Source organism: Paramisgurnus dabryanus, chromosome 14 (assembly GCF_030506205.2).
Source record: "Paramisgurnus dabryanus chromosome 14, PD_genome_1.1, whole genome shotgun sequence".
Classification (NCBI taxonomy): domain Eukaryota; kingdom Metazoa; phylum Chordata; class Actinopteri; order Cypriniformes; family Cobitidae; genus Paramisgurnus; species Paramisgurnus dabryanus.
In genome coordinates this window covers 5,091,142-5,110,234 of record NC_133350.1, presented here as the reverse complement: position 1 = coordinate 5,110,234, position 19,093 = coordinate 5,091,142, and the positions used below count along the sequence as shown (strand labels likewise).

General features: G+C 38.4%; 1 protein-coding gene across 2 annotated transcripts in view; it reads left to right on the top strand.

The window, feature by feature from the left end:
• igsf21a (immunoglobin superfamily, member 21a) overlaps positions 1–19,093 on the top strand; it is a 278,509-nt gene that overhangs the window by 258,151 nt on the left and 1,265 nt on the right. Inside the window, exons 7-9 of one of the 2 annotated variants that reach the window (XM_065241167.2) lie at positions 5,457–5,542; positions 11,329–11,521; positions 14,927–14,965. In XM_065241167.2, coding sequence (XP_065097239.1) covers positions 5,457–5,542; positions 11,329–11,521; positions 14,927–14,965 — 318 coding nt within the window. Of the gene's footprint in view, positions 1–5,456; positions 5,558–11,328; positions 11,522–14,926; positions 14,966–19,093 lie in introns of both variants that reach the window. The other variant, XM_065241166.2, reaches the window with a different exon arrangement.

Below are 19,093 nucleotides of genomic sequence, written 5' to 3'. Positions count from 1 at the left end.
ATCTTGACAGGGATTCAAATTTGTATTACACCCACTGAATATTCATGAGCCGAGACTCGCTCTGCGCTCTAAATGGATGTGGTAGGTCCGTGGAGGCGGTTTTCTCAGAACGCTGTCCTCACCTTATTGCCCTGACTTGGTCTGTCAGTCATATCCAAATATGCACTGATTCAGTCACTGCCTTAATAATTAAAGCTGGGCCAGGCTCAGCGGTGAAGGATTTGCATGGGTGAAGGTGCTACTGATTCAGCAAAAAATTCTGACGGGGAATGAGTTATTTTCTCACATCCAGAGGCAAGAGATGATCTATGCCTGCGCGCCAGGTTCTTCCACCCAATAGACTGATAATAAGGACGCAGATGTTTGCTGTGGGTTGTTTGTGGGAGTGTGAATGAATTTGTGTGTGCAAGCACCTTATTTTCTTCATTAAGTGATTCGAGCTCTAGCAGCTTAGAGATTCAGTGGACCATAGAAATGGGAGACAAGCTGACATGAAGGTTTGGTCAGACAAGATAAAGTGAGAGCGGTAGGATTGGCCAGGCTTGTGTAAGATCCATCTACACTGTAAAAAATTCCTTGTTGCACTTAATGTTTTAAGTTTAATCAACTAATTTACATTTAATTAATTTAATTGATCAATTAATTTAATAAATAATTAATTAAAAGTTTCTTGTCTAGTGAGGAGTTGCTATAAATTATTAAAAAATAGCATTTTATAAATAATTTATTATAAATATTTTATAAATAATTTAATATAAATAATCATTATTTCAACCTTGTTTTGGCTGTTCGTTTACACAACAATGGCATTTTAGGGTCCTGAAAATGTAAACATTCGAAAAAAAGGGTTTTAAGGTGCAAGTTTTTGAAATGACGGCATTCAGTGTTAATAACAAAAATGCAAATCCATGAAAACAGTGATGTTATGTGCAAGTACTTGACAACCTTAACAACAATGGCAGCCTACGAGTGTTACTCAAGATACTAATTTTATTAAAGTGCCCCTATTTCATTGGCAAAAAACAATGTTATTTTGTGTATTAGATATAATACTATGGGCCCTATTTTAACGATCTGAAACGCAAGTGCGAAGCGCAAAGCGCAAGTGAGTTTGTGGGCGGATCTTGGGTGCTGTTGCTATTTTCCCGGCGGGAGAAATAACTCTTGCGCCAGGCGCAAATAAGGGGTTGGTCTGAAGTAGGTTCATTATTCATAGGTGTGTTTTGGGCGTAACGTCAAATAAACCAATCAGAAAGCTATCCAACATTCCCTTTAAACGCAAGGGCACAAGTTCCATGGCGGGTTGCTATTATTATGACGGATTTACCAGGCGCACGCTAGGAGCGGTTCACAGCCGAGGAGACAGACGTTCCTGTAAGAGCAGTCAAAGACAGAGAAATTGTTTTGTATAGGGATAGGAGAAACCCGCCCAAATCAGCGTCGGTTAAACAGGCGTGAGAGGAAATAGCCACAATTGTCTCATCAGCTGGCATCCCCATCATTGCGCCAAGGGCTACAATGATGTCAGGAGACGGGGGAATCCCAAGCTTGCCAGCATAAATCGGTCACGCCGTGTAACGGGAGGTGGATCTGCCTCTACACAGGACCTGACGCCAGCAGAGGACATCGCTGCGTCCACCCTCACCGCTGAAAGGGTTTGGGGGCTTTGAAATCGGACCCAAGAAACGCAAGCAGTCCAACCCCAAAGTAAACTTACAAATCAAGTTCATATACATTAAGGTTTCTTATGAAAACATTTTAATTATTATTTACATCAAATAAACGTAATACAGCCACACAACAAACTTATGAAAATATTTTAATCGTTATTTGCATGAGAATTTTTTAACGCAGCCACACAATAATTAAAACTATCACCACAATGCTCAATTCCCCTTATCTCGTGTATTAATATTTTTTATTGTAACAATTTATGATTTACAAAAATAACTGTTGCATCTGTGTAGATTAGATAAGCAAATTGTGTGCGCATTGTGCACGCTATACATTATGGTCAAGCATGCGCCCTTAAAATAGCATAATGTATCACGCCCAACGCACCACTGACTTTAGACTAGTTTATTTTTTGGTCAGTGGCGCAATTGTTTTTTGAAACTGCAAAATAGCATCAGGGATGGTTTGCGCCGCAACACGCCTCCTTTTTTGCGCTGAACCGCCCAGGGAGCGCAAGTTCATTCCCTAGTTTGCCGACGTGCGTCTGTGGAGGGAAAAACCCGCTGTGCGCTGGTGCAAAATACGAATGATACATGCATCACTGACAAAGTCAATTGCGCGGGGTGCAAGATAGGGCCCAATGTGTTCTGGTTCACATTTTTTTCACACACCGTACATTTTTGTAGCGCCACATATACTGTCCTTCCGGAGCACACTGATTTTGTACAAAACTCATTGATTTGGGAAGCGCTATGTCCCTGATTGGCCAGCTAAAATGTACATTGTGATTGGGCTGAATACCTCTGATGTCAGCTGGTGACGAAATGTGACGCTCCTTACCATGTTTGAAAGATTCGCTCACAATGCAATTCTAACAGGAGTCAGCTTACAGGAGTCCGAAGCGAGAGGAATTATGATAATGTCGGTTTTGTCGTAAACTGTTGCCTACAATCCGTGTGTTTGTTGTAGTCCAAGAAAAGAGATTTACGTTGGAGACGATAACTCGCGTCATCATTTACTTTGGGAAATGTACCTTTTGCATATCGTTAACATGTACTAATACACACTTACACACCAATGGAAATGTAAAAACGTGAATCGGACCATATGAGCTCATTAACACTTCTCCAGTAAACTTAAAACATGTTGCCGCTTTATAGTCAAGAATCCTTAAAAAGTATACTATTATATACTTTTTAAGGATTCTTGACTATAAAGCGGCAACATTTTTTAAGTTTATTAGAGAAGCATTAATGAGCTCATATGGTCCGATTCACGTTTTTACATATATATATATTATACAGAATAGTAATATTACTTTACACTATGGAGTTCATACTAAATAGTAATTTACCTACCTCATTGTTTGCTTAAGCAAAATTGCTTGATGCTTTTCATGTCTTGATTGTTTGTATTTATTGCTGTGTAGAAGTATGAGTATATGCGAAGGTGCATACCTTTTCTTCATAAAGTAACACCGCCAATTAGGGATGTAACGATTCAACCGTGTGTCCCAGTAAAAAAGCCTGTCTGAAATCGATTCTGAATCGCAAGCCTGCGATTCTTTGTTTCATGCACAGCTTGTGCGTGTACACGGCATTTGGTCAGTAGGAAGTCCTTATCAATCTAAAATCATAATGAGTCGGAGTCGTTTATAACGTGCATTTAAAAAAGCAACACTCGTTAAACAAAATAATTTAAAATATTCATTATTATCATGAAAATACCTGAAACAATTTGAAGAACGGTGATATAAATATTCCTGTAGACATTTCCTGGAATAGCATTCGTAATGCTACTTCTTCTGTGGCACAAAGGGAGTTTCTGCACGGGAGCGCCCCCTGGCATTCGAATGTGCCTGGATTTCATCGTAATTCATTAAAATTCATTCATTGAGAAAACGCGCGTTTCCACGGTTAATCGTTACACCCCTACCGCCAATAATTGATTATTGGATAATTTTGACAATTTGGAAAAGCCTTTCCATTTTTTACCATGTCATTGTTGTGTAAAGTAGCCTCAGTCAGTTACGGTGCTGATTTGAAGATGTTGTGTCAAGTAGCCCCGCCCACTTTGAAATATGATTATACTCTGTATAAATACATTAAGCATCAAATATGTTCTGAGGGGCTGTTGTGCAACATTTTCAAAATGATACTTTCATATTTTTTATCTTTTTTATTTCCTATGGACACCAATGACTGTACAGACATGTGATGAGTTGGAAAATATCACAGCTCAGTGACTTTTGTCACCTCCTGTGGTTGAGGCTTATGTTGGGCAATCCACCATATTGATCCCTTAATTCGTCCACTTGGTCTGATAAAAAGCAGGGTCATGCCTTTGAGTGCCCACTGCTCTGTCGGAACACAAGCCCTATCAATGGTCTCCTTTGTTTTTCAACTGTTTTCTTAGGGAAAATCAATGAAGTCATTGAGTCATGATTCATGCCTTGACAAGCTCTTAATCTCTCCTGCGTATTGCATTTCACATCTTTTTCTCCACTCTACAGAGACGGGCTGCTAATATCCCAAATCATTTTTATAATAGCGAGGCAGATGAAAGAAGATCTCTGTGTATTCAGTACAGCGTCCTGCTATAACTTGATTTATGTGTGAAATATACATTCAGATGATCCATTACAGATGTAAGAGCGGAAATGATAATCCATTAAGCGGCACTAGGGGGGTAATCATTAAACCGACTAAGACCGGCCTGCTGCCTCATTAGGTTTTGCTGGACACTGTGTGACTTTATTGATGGCTAAAAGCACGTTTAGCTGTTGTTTAAAATAGTTCTCGGTAGTTGGATTATCTGTATGTGTAGTCGGAGCCAAAAAGTAGCATTAGCCGTAATGATGGTTGAAAAGTGGCACAGCGGGATGTATTTCTTTACAATTTCTAGTCTAATCTACATTTTCCATGCCTAGCACTGAAATTATGTATTAGCACAAACATATGGCTCACAAAACTTGTTTTATGGTTCTCAAAGCTATGCAGAGTGGATGCTGGTAATGAGAGTAAACGATGCAGAACCACTTAACACGAGGCCGGTTTTACTCTGGTGCCATAAAGTGCCGATAGATGAAGTTTCATTCGTTGTCTCGCTTTCCAGACATGTACAAAATCACTTCCTTATCTTTCCCTTGAGTACACAAGACAATCCTTGGTGTCCGGGAAGGTCAGAATATGATGTTTTAACCTTCCTTTCCTTCATCTCATCCAAGTCATTCTCTCAGACCAAATTAAACCCATCCGGAGATTCAGTCCAGGCAAGACAAGGGAATTAGTTCTCTAAGTGTCTCTTATCTTACTTTCTCCACAGCTTGCCTTGCACGCTCTGTTTCTTCTTCAGTAATGAGTGCCTAGCCAATTTAGTTCTTGTCCCTCTTGGGGAATAAATACTCTTCAGCCATTTCAATGAAGGAAACATATAGATTCCCTAGGGTCTCAACCAGTGACCTCCAAGTCAAACGCCATGACCTTAAACCCAAGTATACTTTTTTTAAAGAAGTATGCTCAGGCTGTACACTATTTTGTGAGCATATTTCATTGTGGTCACTCAATCATCATATGATACGCAGTCAAAGCCATATCAAAGATAAGAATGAATCTCGTATTTAGATTATGGGACCTCGTAATTTGTATCACTTGCCTTATATTCTTACACAAACCTAATCTATATATTTTTTTAAGTAATAAAAGAATCAATTTATTTTGATATGTAAACCGATTGTGATTGGCTTAAAATTATTTATAATTTTTCCTTGTTTTTCTCCATAGCGGCTCCTAAAGGCCCCAAGCTCGTGATAACCCCTGCCAAGGCAAAGGTAGGGGATACAGTGCGCATCACCGTCCAAGGTTTCCAGGTAGGATCTCCAGGGGTAAGTGCATGGGGTTACGAAACCAGGGCCGGGTCCAGTTTTGGATACAAGGAGGTGGTCCCACATGTGCAGTTAAGCCTGTATTGAACAACTATAGTGACCATTCCTACCAAGTGTACAATACAACACATGTATCTGTCAGCTCCTGACCTGCTGTTCTAACTCATGTGCAATCAATCTAAATGATTTAGCCTGTCCAAAGAGAGGTTGTGTTTCATCTAGAAAAATCACACCGTTCAATCATGAACGTGGTGGGGAAATCAAAACAGAGGCTTTCAAAGTCTTTAAAAGGTCACGAGAACAAGAAGTCTGCAAATGATATATTGATAGAGACCCTCGGGGTTTCAACTCAGAAAATAAAGGAGACTCGAGACTTTTAGGAAGTTCTGCATAAATGGCAGCTGTGAAATATGAAAAAAATAGTTCGATGTAGAATCTGCCGAAACTATAGATAGACAGAAGTGACAACATGTTATTTTGATGAAATGCCTTGATTATCTTTGTTTTAACATTAAACTTTGCTTTTGGAAAACACTTTAAAGCGATTTGATAAGTATGTTTGTTCCCTGGGATTGAACCCATGACATTTTCAGTGCTGACATTTTCAAATGTTCTGTTGATGCTTATGTTCTTGTGTGACTCTATATGTAGATGTCTTCTCTAAGGACCAAGCAAAATGGAACCAAATAATGTGGTGTTGCATTTAAAGATTATAGGCACTATTTTAATGATCTAAGCGCATTGTCTAAAGCGCACAGCGCACGGTCTAAATGGGCGTGTCTGATGGCGCTTTTGCTAATTTAACGATGGGAAAATTGGTTTGTGCGCGGAACGCATGGTCGAAAAGGGTTGTTCATATTCTCCTAATGAGTAATGGGTGTGTTTTGGGCGTAACGTGCAATAAACCAATGAGAGTCTTATCTCTCATCCCCTTTAAAAGCCTGCCGCCATGTCTAATCCCTATTTAGATGACGGAGTTTGTAAACTGAAAAACTAAGTGGAGGAAGAAGACCCCCAGTTTAAGAATAATTAAAAATTGTTGTTTTTATTTTTATTGAAACTTAATTTTTTTGTAATAAAACCTTTAAAATACATTTTTTTCAGTCATAGAAGTACAAATAGCAGGCTTTGAATTGCTGTAAATGTATTGATATTCTGCATTATCATTGTAATCTCATAAAATAATTTGTAAATATGCAAGAAAAGATTTGTACTCCAAAAATACAAACAAGAGATAAAGAATTTACAAACGTGCGGAGAGCAAAAGTGTTTCAGCACTCGGACAGTGCCGGGATTTTTAAAAATCTTTAATTAAAATGTTTCTCATCTCACCATATCCACAGGTACAGCGTCATCATAAACAAAAAATACTTAGGGTAGCATTTAAAAACATTTAAAAATAGATGCATGTTTAAAGCAAAGCATTTATTTACTTACCAGGCTACATGCTCTTTATGCCTTCTAACATCTCTTTATCGGTCCTCATTTATGTCTAAGAGACTCAAAAATAATCTTTTACATTCAATCCTTTAATCTTTCATATTTAAAAGCGTTTTTGTGCTGCTGCGCATTCATTTTGTGTGATAAGCAAACCCGCGTTGTCGTTCCATTTATAGGCATATATTACTAACGCGCTCTTTAAATAACAAAAAAAAATTTGTTGGTCAATGGCGTAGTCTATTTTAGTTGCCTCAAAATAGCAACGTGCCAACAATGCACCTGAACACACCTCGTTTTCAGACCAGAACACCCATGGCCGCAACATTGGGTGCAAATGCATTTGCTATTTAAACAACGTGGCGCTAAACGAAAAAATGATAATTAAGCCGGGTTGAACCTAGCAAAGGACACTTGCGTCGCGCATTGCACCGGGTGTATGATAGAGCCCCATATGCGAAAAGTTAAATTACATTCTTGTATCTCAGTTGGTAGAAGATGCCACTTGCAACCCCAAAGATAAAACATGCATGAAGCATAGTAGTGTCTGTGACGTCACCCATACTGTAGGTTTTTGAAGATCGCCAATAGTAGGCTGTGCCTGCCGCCCCCATATTGGCCACGCGTTACCGCGCATCATTCGCGGATATCCGAAAATGGGTAAAGAGGCGGGACGTGGGTGAAGCCAAAGTGGCTGGTTGCTTAAACCACGCCCGCTTAGCTCGACTTTAGTGACAGCAGTGTCTGTTCAACCGTCACTCAAGTGGCCACACCCTTAATTATGCAGAACTTTAAGGCTTGATATAAATTAAACGAATGAGTTACAAAAAAATTCACCCCCCTCGCTGCTGTCATGTAGAGCAAAATTAGCTATACAGACCAAAAACAAATTGTGTACCAGGCTGTAAACATATTATTTACTGCTCTAAAGTTGGACATTTTAACATGGGGGTCAATGGAAATTGACTCCCTTTTGGAGCCAGCCACTAGTGGCCAGTCAATGAATTGCAGTTTAAAGGAGGTTGCACACCGGCCGCGCAGCTCAGCGTCGCGCCGCATCGAGTTGCATCTAGGACAACTCGGAGGTATCGTAAACCGGAAGTGCACATTAAAAAGCTGTAAATCTACTTCAAAATGCAAAATATACATTAGCAGCCAATTTTAATCGTTAATGATTTGGGACAAATATGATGTTATTTAATGTTAAACCATGTGAGTGGCCCTGTGTGGCGTGACAGAGATTTGAGCAACTTCGTGAGTCAAAGCTTGGCGGCGTGGACAGGGGCCACCTGGCGGCACCGGTGTGCGTATACTCATGTAAAACAATGTGTTCGATTTTTTTAGAACGGCGGGAGGCTGAGCTGCGCATCCGGTGTGTGATCCCCTTATGTCACTTCCGTATTGGCTTCATCAGAGAGATCGGAAGGTTGCCCCTCACTTTAAAGTCCCTTTAACAGTGTTTGCTAAATGGCTAAATGATTATACAAGTCATATTTGTTCCATTTAGACATTTATATAGCCATCATCTTGTGGTTAGATCTTAAAGAAGAGAATAAGCTGCACTAAAGACTTTGCTTGACAAGAGCTGGCTTCAGAAATAAGGTCATCTATTATGCTTAAGTTTCTTAAGTGGGCTTCTTTTTGCTCATTCAGCTCTTCTAATTTGTGCTCCTTTGCTATTTGGATTTTTTACCAGAAGGCAATAGAGCACCTGATTAAAAACAAATCACTTGTTCGTCGGTCTACATCACAACAGCTTTCAAGGATTTTTCTTATTTTGCTTTGTTGCTTGTCAGTCTTGCTAGAAAAACAGGTGCGTGCACAGAGCTAGCCAGAAGCGCTTTCTGTCAACAGCGCCAAATTATACTTGCTTCAATAGTCCGTCAGTTCCATAGACCTAGTCAGACAGGGAGATTTTCTCGGTGTAACTATCATCGTCTGCCAAGAGCTAAAAACATTTTGCCTAGCAGATAAAAACAGCAGTTTTGGTGATGATCCTCCCAATCTTTTTGACAGCTCTGACTCAGAGGTTTGTCTGACTTTTCTGCATTCAGGTGAAATGGTATTAGATGTGATATGCTATCATCACTGAATCTGCCTTCTGCGGTGTCCTTTTCTATGTGTCATGAATTTCAGCGAACACTGTAGTAGATTTGTTTGACCCCCGCTTTTTTGGTTTTAAAGCAACACTTTGTAGTTTCCATGTAAAAATGCCTTACAGCTCCCCCATGTGGTTGAAAAGCGCAACAGTGCCTGGTATCAGACACTCTTCTGCAGGCAGGGGGAGGGGCAGGCTGTGTTTCCTACCCTCCACCGCCACTTTCAGAGTGTGCTTGTAGCAGCTAGGAGGCTGCTCAGGTTGCAGCAACAATACAATTTGTCCAGTTAAAAGTTGTTCGAGACATTATTTAAAGGTAAAAAAACTACATAGTGTTGCTTTAAGGGATGCACTTAAAACGGTGATCCGACATAGTGAATTGCATTGAATTGATCCAAATCAAATGGATATGAATCAAACTAAATCTAATTAAATTGAAAAAAAATAATTATGTAATAATTCATTTCAATTACCAAAAATTATATTCTCCAATTATTTTAATTTAATTCACGAGAATGTCAGTTTAGCAATGACTACATTTGGTCCCTTATGAATGTATATGCTTAATTTAGCTGTATTATTTATTTATTTTTGGATTTTGATATTTTATGATTACATAATACAGCTCATGTAGAGAATATGTTGATTCATATAGCAGACCTTTTACTTATAATTAGAATAATAATTATTATATGAAAGTGTATCACTTCTGAGATGGAGATAAATCAGCGGTTTGTTTTCTGCAGACCGTCACTAGCAGTTTGTTTGACAGATCTATGTGTTTATTTCACCCAACATTTATGTATTTGATGTTCACCTTTAAATAAAAGAAAGAATGGTCACCATAAACAGGCTTGACTGGGACTCAGTTTGGATTTTTATTTGTGCACATGAGATTTCAGAAGATTTTGAGATTTATTCAGAAGAACATCTCCTTTATCCTCAGCTGCTCCGATGCCCTGGGTTTCACATGTAGATAAATGTTAACACTGAAAAATAAATCCTCCCCTGCAAATCAAATGGTAACGAAAAAGACTCAATATCCCCTTTGGTGTAGCCATATACTCGTAAAACCGCCAACAGATGGGGTCACCTCGGTGTGTCCGTCCTTCTTGCTAATTTGCTAATGAAATTTTAATGCGAAATTGAGTAAAGAGAAGTTATGTGTTAGATCCTGGTCCTGTGCAAGTACCATAGGGGATATTTTTATATCTGCATCTGACCTGATTCCACCAGCGAGTGCAAACTCATTTCACTGCTGTCATGGTGTGAATGTGGAAGTCCAGTGACACAGGCAAACCACGCTCTCCAATGAGCCATTATCAAAGGTCAACCGAACAAGCCACATGATATTGTGCAGTTAGATGGATTGTGCTAGCTAGTCACTTATCGCACCTAGAACCTGTACAGATTGGTTTGAGGAGTAGGGGAAAGATATCCAGCCCATATTGAAAAACTACAAAGATCTGGTTTTTGACTTGATCTAATGTTAAGGTTTTAAAAACATTTGAATGCATGAACATTAAAAACTTTGAAACTTTGTTCATACTCTTTATGTTACTGGGCATACACAAAGCAACACCATGAATGTCTTTTAAAGGAGCATATAAGAATATTTGATATTCTTTTGCCTCTACCTGTTTGATGTGATTTCTCATAATCCCTTAACAACATCAAACCCTTCATGCACCTTTTCCTGACAACTCTTGAGCAAGACTTTTCTACTCTTTACTTCTAAGGAAGCAGTATTAATTATTGATCGTGTTTATAGTCACAAATTTAATACGAAAGAAAAAACTTTTATAAATGAATTATGGTAAACCTGCAGAGAAATCAATTACAGCTTGAACTGCTAATGTAATTCTGTATTGGTGAATAGGTTTGTATTATTCATAATATAAGCCCAATTTTGTAGACAATGCAGTCCCAGACTAACATGTATGTCTGAGCTCTCCTATTTGAAAATAACTTGACCTGAAATAAATATATCAGTGCCATTGTTTTGTCTCAAGAAGCACACCAGTAACGTTTTTTTTCTAAGTCATGTTTATAAAAGCTACAAAATGTATCAATTTTACCAAGGCCGACTTTTTATTCTAAGCCTTGGCTATAGTTTCTTAAGTTTCCTTATCTTCTCAATGTATTTCTGCAACCAGGAAATTTGGGCTTTAGACTAAAATGCCTTTTTTCAATTTTCAATCCTATTTTTCTAATCCTACATGCACACTACTTACAGAATGAGGTGTTTCCCGAGCCTCTGTTCACCTGGACGCGGGTGGGTGGGAGACTGCTGGATGGCAGTGCGGAGAGAGATGGGAAGGAACTGGTGTTGGAGCGAGTCCCTGCTGAACTCAATGGCTCCATGTACCGCTGCACGGCACAGAATCCTTTGGGATCTACTGACACACATACAAGACTCATTGTGTTTGGTAAGTGTTCCCAAAGCACACATTTATTTTTTTATTAAAAAAATAAAGGTTCTTAAAAGGTTCTTTGCAGCGTTGCCATTGGATAACTATTTTGGGTACCTTTCAAGACAAAGATTTATAGGAAACATAACTTTCTTTCCTTTTTTATACAGTAGTGTGTAAAACCTAAAATCGGGATTTATTACTGTTTTATAACAAATTCATACGAATTAGCCTACTTGTAACATATGTATGAATTCCCGTGATAGGTGGAGGTGGGTTCATCTGAGCTCTCATTTATTGTTTTTATGATAAATTAAAAATTAAGCATAAGTAATAGATGTTTTTGCATATAAATAATGTATGCACAGTAAGAGGTAAAAATTAAAGGGGTCATGTAGTGAAAAATGTAAATGTCCTTACTTTTTTTTTTTAAATAAAGAGGTTCAATATATAATGAAAACACACTTTAACTATAAAATTAATATCTCAAAAACTGCCTTTTCTGAATTTCCACAACATCCACAAAACATTAAAGGTGCAATGTGGGACTTTTAGCGGCATCTAGTGGTGAAACTTTGAATTGCAGCTCACCCCTCCTTTTCGAGACGCATAGTGAGGCTATGGTAGCTGCCACAGGACAAATAAGTCATCGTCTGAGACAATGTAGTAATAAAATATGATCTAAGAACAGTTTGTCCATTTAGGGCTACTGTAGAAACATGATGGTGCGAGATGGTGACTTCCACGTTAGGGGACACGTGGTGTATGTAGATAAAAATGGCTCATTCTAAGGTAATAAAAACAATACAGTTCATTTTGTAGGGTATTTATACAACACTGATATTATAGTTATGTATATTATATTGCATTTCTGTTAGGAGATCCTTCTAAAAGTCCCACATTGCACCTTTAACGAATGATGGCTCCTACCGATAAACTTACGACATCAGAAAAAACTTTATTGTTGATAAGTTGACCTTATAAAGTTTGAGCAGCACATTTCAGTTTACAATACTTTGAAAAGCTTAGCCCACAGATGTCTCTCTCATAAGGGGCATACTGTAGTCATTCATTAGTGCAAGTGTTTTTTTCATCAACGTCATGTGAAAAGATAAATAGCCTCTTTTGTGTGATTATGTGACTGTTTCATTCCCCTGTGATTTTGCCTTGCTATCCTTTGCTGCTAAAACAGATGCTGTGCTCACTAAGTCTCGGCTTTGTTTTCACTGATGTTAGAGAGAGATTGCTAGCTGATGCCGTTGCGTGTGTGTTTTCTCACCGCCTCTGGACTAATTTCCCCCTCGAGCATTGGTGGCTGTCAGGGTTTATGAGAGATCTGCCTATAGCATGAGTGCAGATCTAATCAAAGATGAGTTTCCAAAGATGAAGGACACCCACAGCCATGGACCCTGGTTACAAGCTAAATGCGGTGCTTGAGCAGACTTGAACAGAGTTGTAAAGTTGCACCCGGCCCATCATCAACAGAAACCCTTTTATGTAGATGCACAAATGAAAACTTGACATTTAACATTAAAGGATTAGTCAATTTTCTTTAAAAAAATCCAGATAATTTACTCACCACCATGTCATGCAAAATGTTGATGTCTTTCTTTGTTCAGTTGTGAAGAAATTATGTTTTCTGAGGATTTTTTTAATTTTATGGACTTTAATGGACCCCAACACGTAACAGTTTTAATGCAGTTTCAAATTGCAGTTTCAACGGACTCTTAACAATCCCAAACGAGGCATAAGGGTCTTATCTATCGAAACTATTGTCATTTTTGGCCAGAAAAATTTCACTTTTAAACCACAACTTCTTGTCTCCCTCCAGTCCTGTTACGCGCAAGCATGACCTCACGTTATTGCTTCATCACGTCAAGAGGTCACGGATGACGTATGCAAAACTACACCCCAGTGTTTACAAGTGTGGAGAAAAAGGACCGTTTCGACGTTGTTGTATGTCGAATGATACTAATTAATGTCTTTGTGTCAGTTTATTGTTTAAAATGGTCCGCAAATGTGCGTTTCATATATGTAACACGTGACCTTTCCACATCATTTCACAATTGCGTAAGGTCGCACTGGCACGTCACAGGACCGGAGAAAGACGAGAAGTTGTGGTTTAAAAGTGCATATTTTTATTTTTCTTGCAAAAAATGACAACAATTTCGCTAGATAAGAGCCTTATGCCATGTTTGGGATCATTTAGAGTCCTTTGAAACCGCAATTTGAAACTGCATTAAAACTGTTAAGTGTTGGGGTCCATTAAAGTCCATTAAAATAAGAAAAAATCCTGGAATGTTTTCCTCAAAAAAACATAATTTCTTCTCGACTGAACAAAGAAAGAGAAAGACATCAACATTGGATTTATTTTTTTATTTTTTTTAAGAAAATGGACTAATCCTTTAAACACTTTAATTGAATTTGTAATGTACTGCATCTTGCTGTATACTGGTGTGAAATGTATAAATTATGTATATGTATACATCACTTAAATATTTTAAGCCATTTAATATTATAAAAATCATAATGTATCATAACATGTAGCTCAACTGGTAGAGCACTGCAATAACTGCGCAAAAGGTCCTGGGTTCGATCCCAGGGAACACATATATTGGTAAAATGTGTACCTTGTAATGCAGTGTAAGTCGCTTTGGATGAAAGTGAACATACAGTACAGTAGTTGATGACAAGGCTAGGACACAAGATATTCACTCTAAAAAAAAAGGACAATTTGTCCATCACTCCTGCCCTGTCGTTCCACTCATTTCTATCCTAAGCATTTTCAAATGATTCAGATCTTTGGGGTAGACGTCGCATGGGGAATGGCTCACGTGGCAGAGCATTAATGTCCATTTAACAGCCCAGTTCACCCCGAGTCATCATCTGGCTCATTTAGATGGGGCATGTGCTTTGAGTCTGAACACGGGTGGCAAGGAGAGAAGAATAGTGATTAAGAGCCTTTGAACTGGGCTACTATTGACCCGTTTCAATAGCCATTCATTAGAGCCCATCAGCTGTATTAAAGAACAAAGATGAGCTTTTACCAAGAAGGAAGCTTGCAGCGTCAGGTCTTGTTAATAGATTTTTCGGCTATATGGTATCAGATGAGGGCGCGGTGTAGTATTTAAGAGGATTCTTGGAGAAAAAATTGTAGTGGAGAGGGTTCATGGAGAGCTCAAAGTTCAAAGGTTTTAGTCTTTAGTGGGTTTTACATCGAAGGGCTAAACTTGTGAACTCTCACTGCTGAGCTCTTTGGAGAGATGGTTGTCTTTTTCTCCTTTATTGTAACTAAAGAGTCTGCGATCTTCATCCAACATTAAACCGCAGACCTGAATCACAGTTCTCTTGTTTTTATATCCACTAATATTCTCTTGTTCTTTCTCTATCTTCAAATCCCCCTCCTCTTTCTCTGTTCCACAGAAAACCCAAGTATGATGAAAAACACACAGAATCCCAACAGTAAGTATTTGAACGTCTGAATAAAAAATTATTTATCGGTGATGCCTTTTAGTCTTGTTTGAGAAGTCACCTTGAAGTCTATAAAATTACAGCTTTGCAATATTAGATTATGATCATCTTTTCTGTAGATTAAAGGGCACATATTATGCAAAATCCACTTGGACTTAAATATGTGTTGGCAGTGTGTGAACACAACCACCTTACCACCTTACAATGAAAAAATCTTCCCATTTCTTCTTTTTTAATCCTCATTAAACCAAAGCAGTCTCATTAGACACGCTGTTTTGATTTTCTTATCAATGTGATGTCACACTAACAAAGCTCTGCAACTTACTGACTGGTTAACAGAAACCTCATTCACACAGCACTTTGGTCCCAGAAAATGATCATAAAATTGGCACACAGGCTTTTGTGTGAACACAAACACGTCCCGTAAATGTTTTGGGATCGCTCCCGAAAAAACAGGACCTAGCAACATTCCCGGAAAGCCCTCTGTGTAAAAAAGATGCAGAAACAATCGTGTTGTAAAGAGGACGTGCCTCATCGCAACAATGAAGTAATGGTTCAGCTCTTTAAAGTGAGGGATTTACATGCAGATTAACATTCACGACGAGAAATGTCTACAAACTGAACTGAAGTAGAGAACAGGAAGCTTGTCACTATCAGTGATGAAGCTGAGATCATTCAACAGCATAAAAGAATAGCGCGTCACACACTTACAGAATATGAGCTTATAATAAACAAAAATGCACTCGTGTCATCGCAACAAATATTGTTCAGCTATTTAAAATGGGGGTTTTAAATGCACATTAAAGGTGAGGTGCATAATTTTTGAAAAACACTTTGGAAAAGGAAGTTGGGCCAAGTACCAAAATACACTTGTAGCCAATCAGCAGTAAGAGGAGTGTCTACTAACCAACATCGTTGCCTAGGTTGCGTATGTGTGAATTGAATTGAATTGAAATGAAAGTACAGATTCTATTGGGGTAGGGGTGTGTTTGTTTAGGTGATTTCAAATGTCAACATTGGCTTTCAGTGATCATTCACCCCGCAAACTGAAATAAAGCAGAGATCAGGAAGCTCATCAAATATCCACTTTGAAGCTGAAATCATTCATCAGCAAAGTAGAACGGCATGTCAGACGGTCCTTTATAGGCTTATCATAAACAAAAATGCACGCAAGTGGTTTCTGGTGAGAGAAATAACAGATAACAAGCAAACTTTAGACGCTGCGGAGAAAAAAAAACTACGAAGCGCAGGACTTTAAACACGTCACGTGTCTTTACGGTATCTGTGTGAACGTGAACACAGATTCTGGAAAGTCATTGGCAGTGTGAATAACCCAAAAATCAAACGATCCCGGACAAATCCTGGATGCATTTTCCGTGTATTTTCCGTAATGTGTGTGTGTGTGAAAAGGGCTTTACTGGTTACCCAAAAGTTTTCTAAATCTAATTGTTAGCACATTGTAGCACCAATGCGATACTATTGTCTCAAACTGTATTCGCAGGAATCAGATTTATTTTTAAAGGTCACATTATTTTTATACAATTTTTTAAACCCTAGTTAGTGTGTAATGTTGCTATAATAGCATAAATAATACCTGTAAAATGATAAAGCTCAAAGTTCACTACCAGGTGAAATATTTTCTTAAACAGAATTCCCCTTTCAAAGCCTACAGGGAACGGCCGGTTTGTACTACAGGCCTCTGTTTTAATGATGTCACTAGAACAGTTTTTTTTACTAAACTCCGCCCAAAGGAACACGTCAGTCGCCAGCTAAGCTAACAGCAAGCTAAGCTGCTATCGAATATTAACACACTAAACAAACTACACAATCAGAACTCATTACGTATTTCTGAGGGACTTCATAGAACAAGGAAGACATCAGCCCGTTTTGAGGACAGTGAAAACAGCACTATACAGATAAGTAAATTGTGTAAAAAATACCGCGTTTTTAATACGTGAAACACAAACATGTTATATTGCGCACTGTAAACACAATCAAAGCTTCAAAAACACAGAACACAACCTTTAACCAAAAGCAGTAGCTCATTTGCATTTAAAGGTACACACGTGAAAACAGCCTTTTTTGCTTCCACTGAAATAGGGGCATTTTGGACATGCAATAAAAAATAATCCGTGGGGTGTTTTGGGTTGGACACATTCTAGACACACCTGAGACTTATATTACATCTTGTAAAAATGGGCATCATTTGTGCAAAGGAATTGTGCCATACATTCAGATATTTTCCACAGAGAGCCCCTAATTTTGCTCGCCAATGTCCATTTTTTCAGATGCTTTTTTCTTTTGTATCATTTCTGGCCTTCCTCCATCCCATCCTTTTGACGATGCCATGTGTCTCCTGAAAGCCCTGCTGCCTTCATCATTTAGAAAGTAGAAGTGAGCCATCACTTACCAATGCACCAGCGGGTCCACAGCAAATATAATTCGGTGATGGATTACAGTTGTTTTACACATTCAGTGCTGGCTCATTTACAGTTTTTGAGTCTCATATGTAAAGATAAAAAACTGTCAGACAGTGGGATGAAAGAGGATTTCTTTCGGTACCTTATGTTTTTCTTTTATTTCTCCCTGCCTCTCTCATCTTCTTCACCCCATACTCCTCACCTTCCGCCACGTCTGCGGATGCGAATTTGAATATGCAAATGTGTCAGGGCAGGTGTGTGTGTGAGCAAGGACAGATTCAGGTCAGCGCGAGCCTCAAATGCCCATCGTATGCAAGTCAAATGCCTTGTAGAACAAGGCCTCTGGAGGTCACCATGTCTGACATGTGTCTGAATCTCAAACACCCTCCCGACTCACAAAATAACACCTTGAAGACTCTCACAAGTGGTCCGGAGTCTGGAATCATACTTTTATGTGAGAAAAGATAGGTATGTCTGGAACGGCGTATTATCATACTGTTTTTGCAGTATGCCGTTTGTTTACTGTGTACAATAGGCTAGTGTGAATTTTATCTATGTATTGTGTGCGGATGTGAATCTAAAATGTGAAGTAAAAAAATTTGCATGCTGCATTGAATGTTATGCATTATGCAAAAACATACATATTGTTATGGGAAATTGCATCTGGGTTTGTCCCTTTTTGACCCAATGCTGGGTTGAAAATAACCCTGAGTACGGCTGATATTTTATTCCAATTAAAATTAAAACGAAAATATTTTTTACATAGTTATGCATATTAAATTATATCATAATACCATAAAACCATTAAAGTTGTGGTAATGTTACATATTATCGCTTGTTTTGTCAGTGAAAGTAAGAGATGGTAATAAAATTACTATAGCATTAAAGAAATATTGCTCGTAATGCTTGCGACAGCCATCATCTAGCTTATTGAACACTATGTAGCATGCAGAAAGGTTCTGGCCCATTCAAGCTCATTTAAACCTTTTACAGTGCATTAGACAATTACAGGAAGTACCTGAGACTCTCATATTACTTGTTTGCCTACTGTACTAAGCACAGTCACACATGCAAAAAAGTGAGGAGCTGCTTATTTGCCAAATCTTTTAGTACAGGAGGTCATCAGCGTCAAAGCACTTTAAAGCTACCATCCCCCAAAAATTAGGATTTTGTTATTATTTACTCAACTATACTTCGTACGGTACAGCAAACAGCAGTTTTTAGTTAACACAGACTGTCAAGCTGCAAGACATTTTTATGCCTTGTGCATTATATTTCAAGTCTTTTGAAGCCATACCATAGCTTTGTGTAATAAACAGACCTAAATTTAAGTCATTAATCACTCTCGGTGCAAATCATTACGTAACTCTCGGATCAAACGTGGTGCCTTAGGCACAGGTTGGACATCAATAACATCAAAAGCCATTGGTTCTCATGTGGCGTGTTACCAAACATCACGATGTCAAACCTGCCATGTTTGCACCGTATTTGGTTTTAGGGTTGGATTATGATTTGCATAAATTATTTGATTTGAATATGGTTTCATTTTGGTCTGCTTATATGTTCTATTAAAATAATAGTGTATAGGAGTAAAAATGACTTTAGTATTCCTTTAAAGCAGGGATATGTTTCTGCATCAAAAAACAGGATTAGGGCCAAGGTGTGATGAGAATATTCTTGGCAAACGGTAATTACTTTA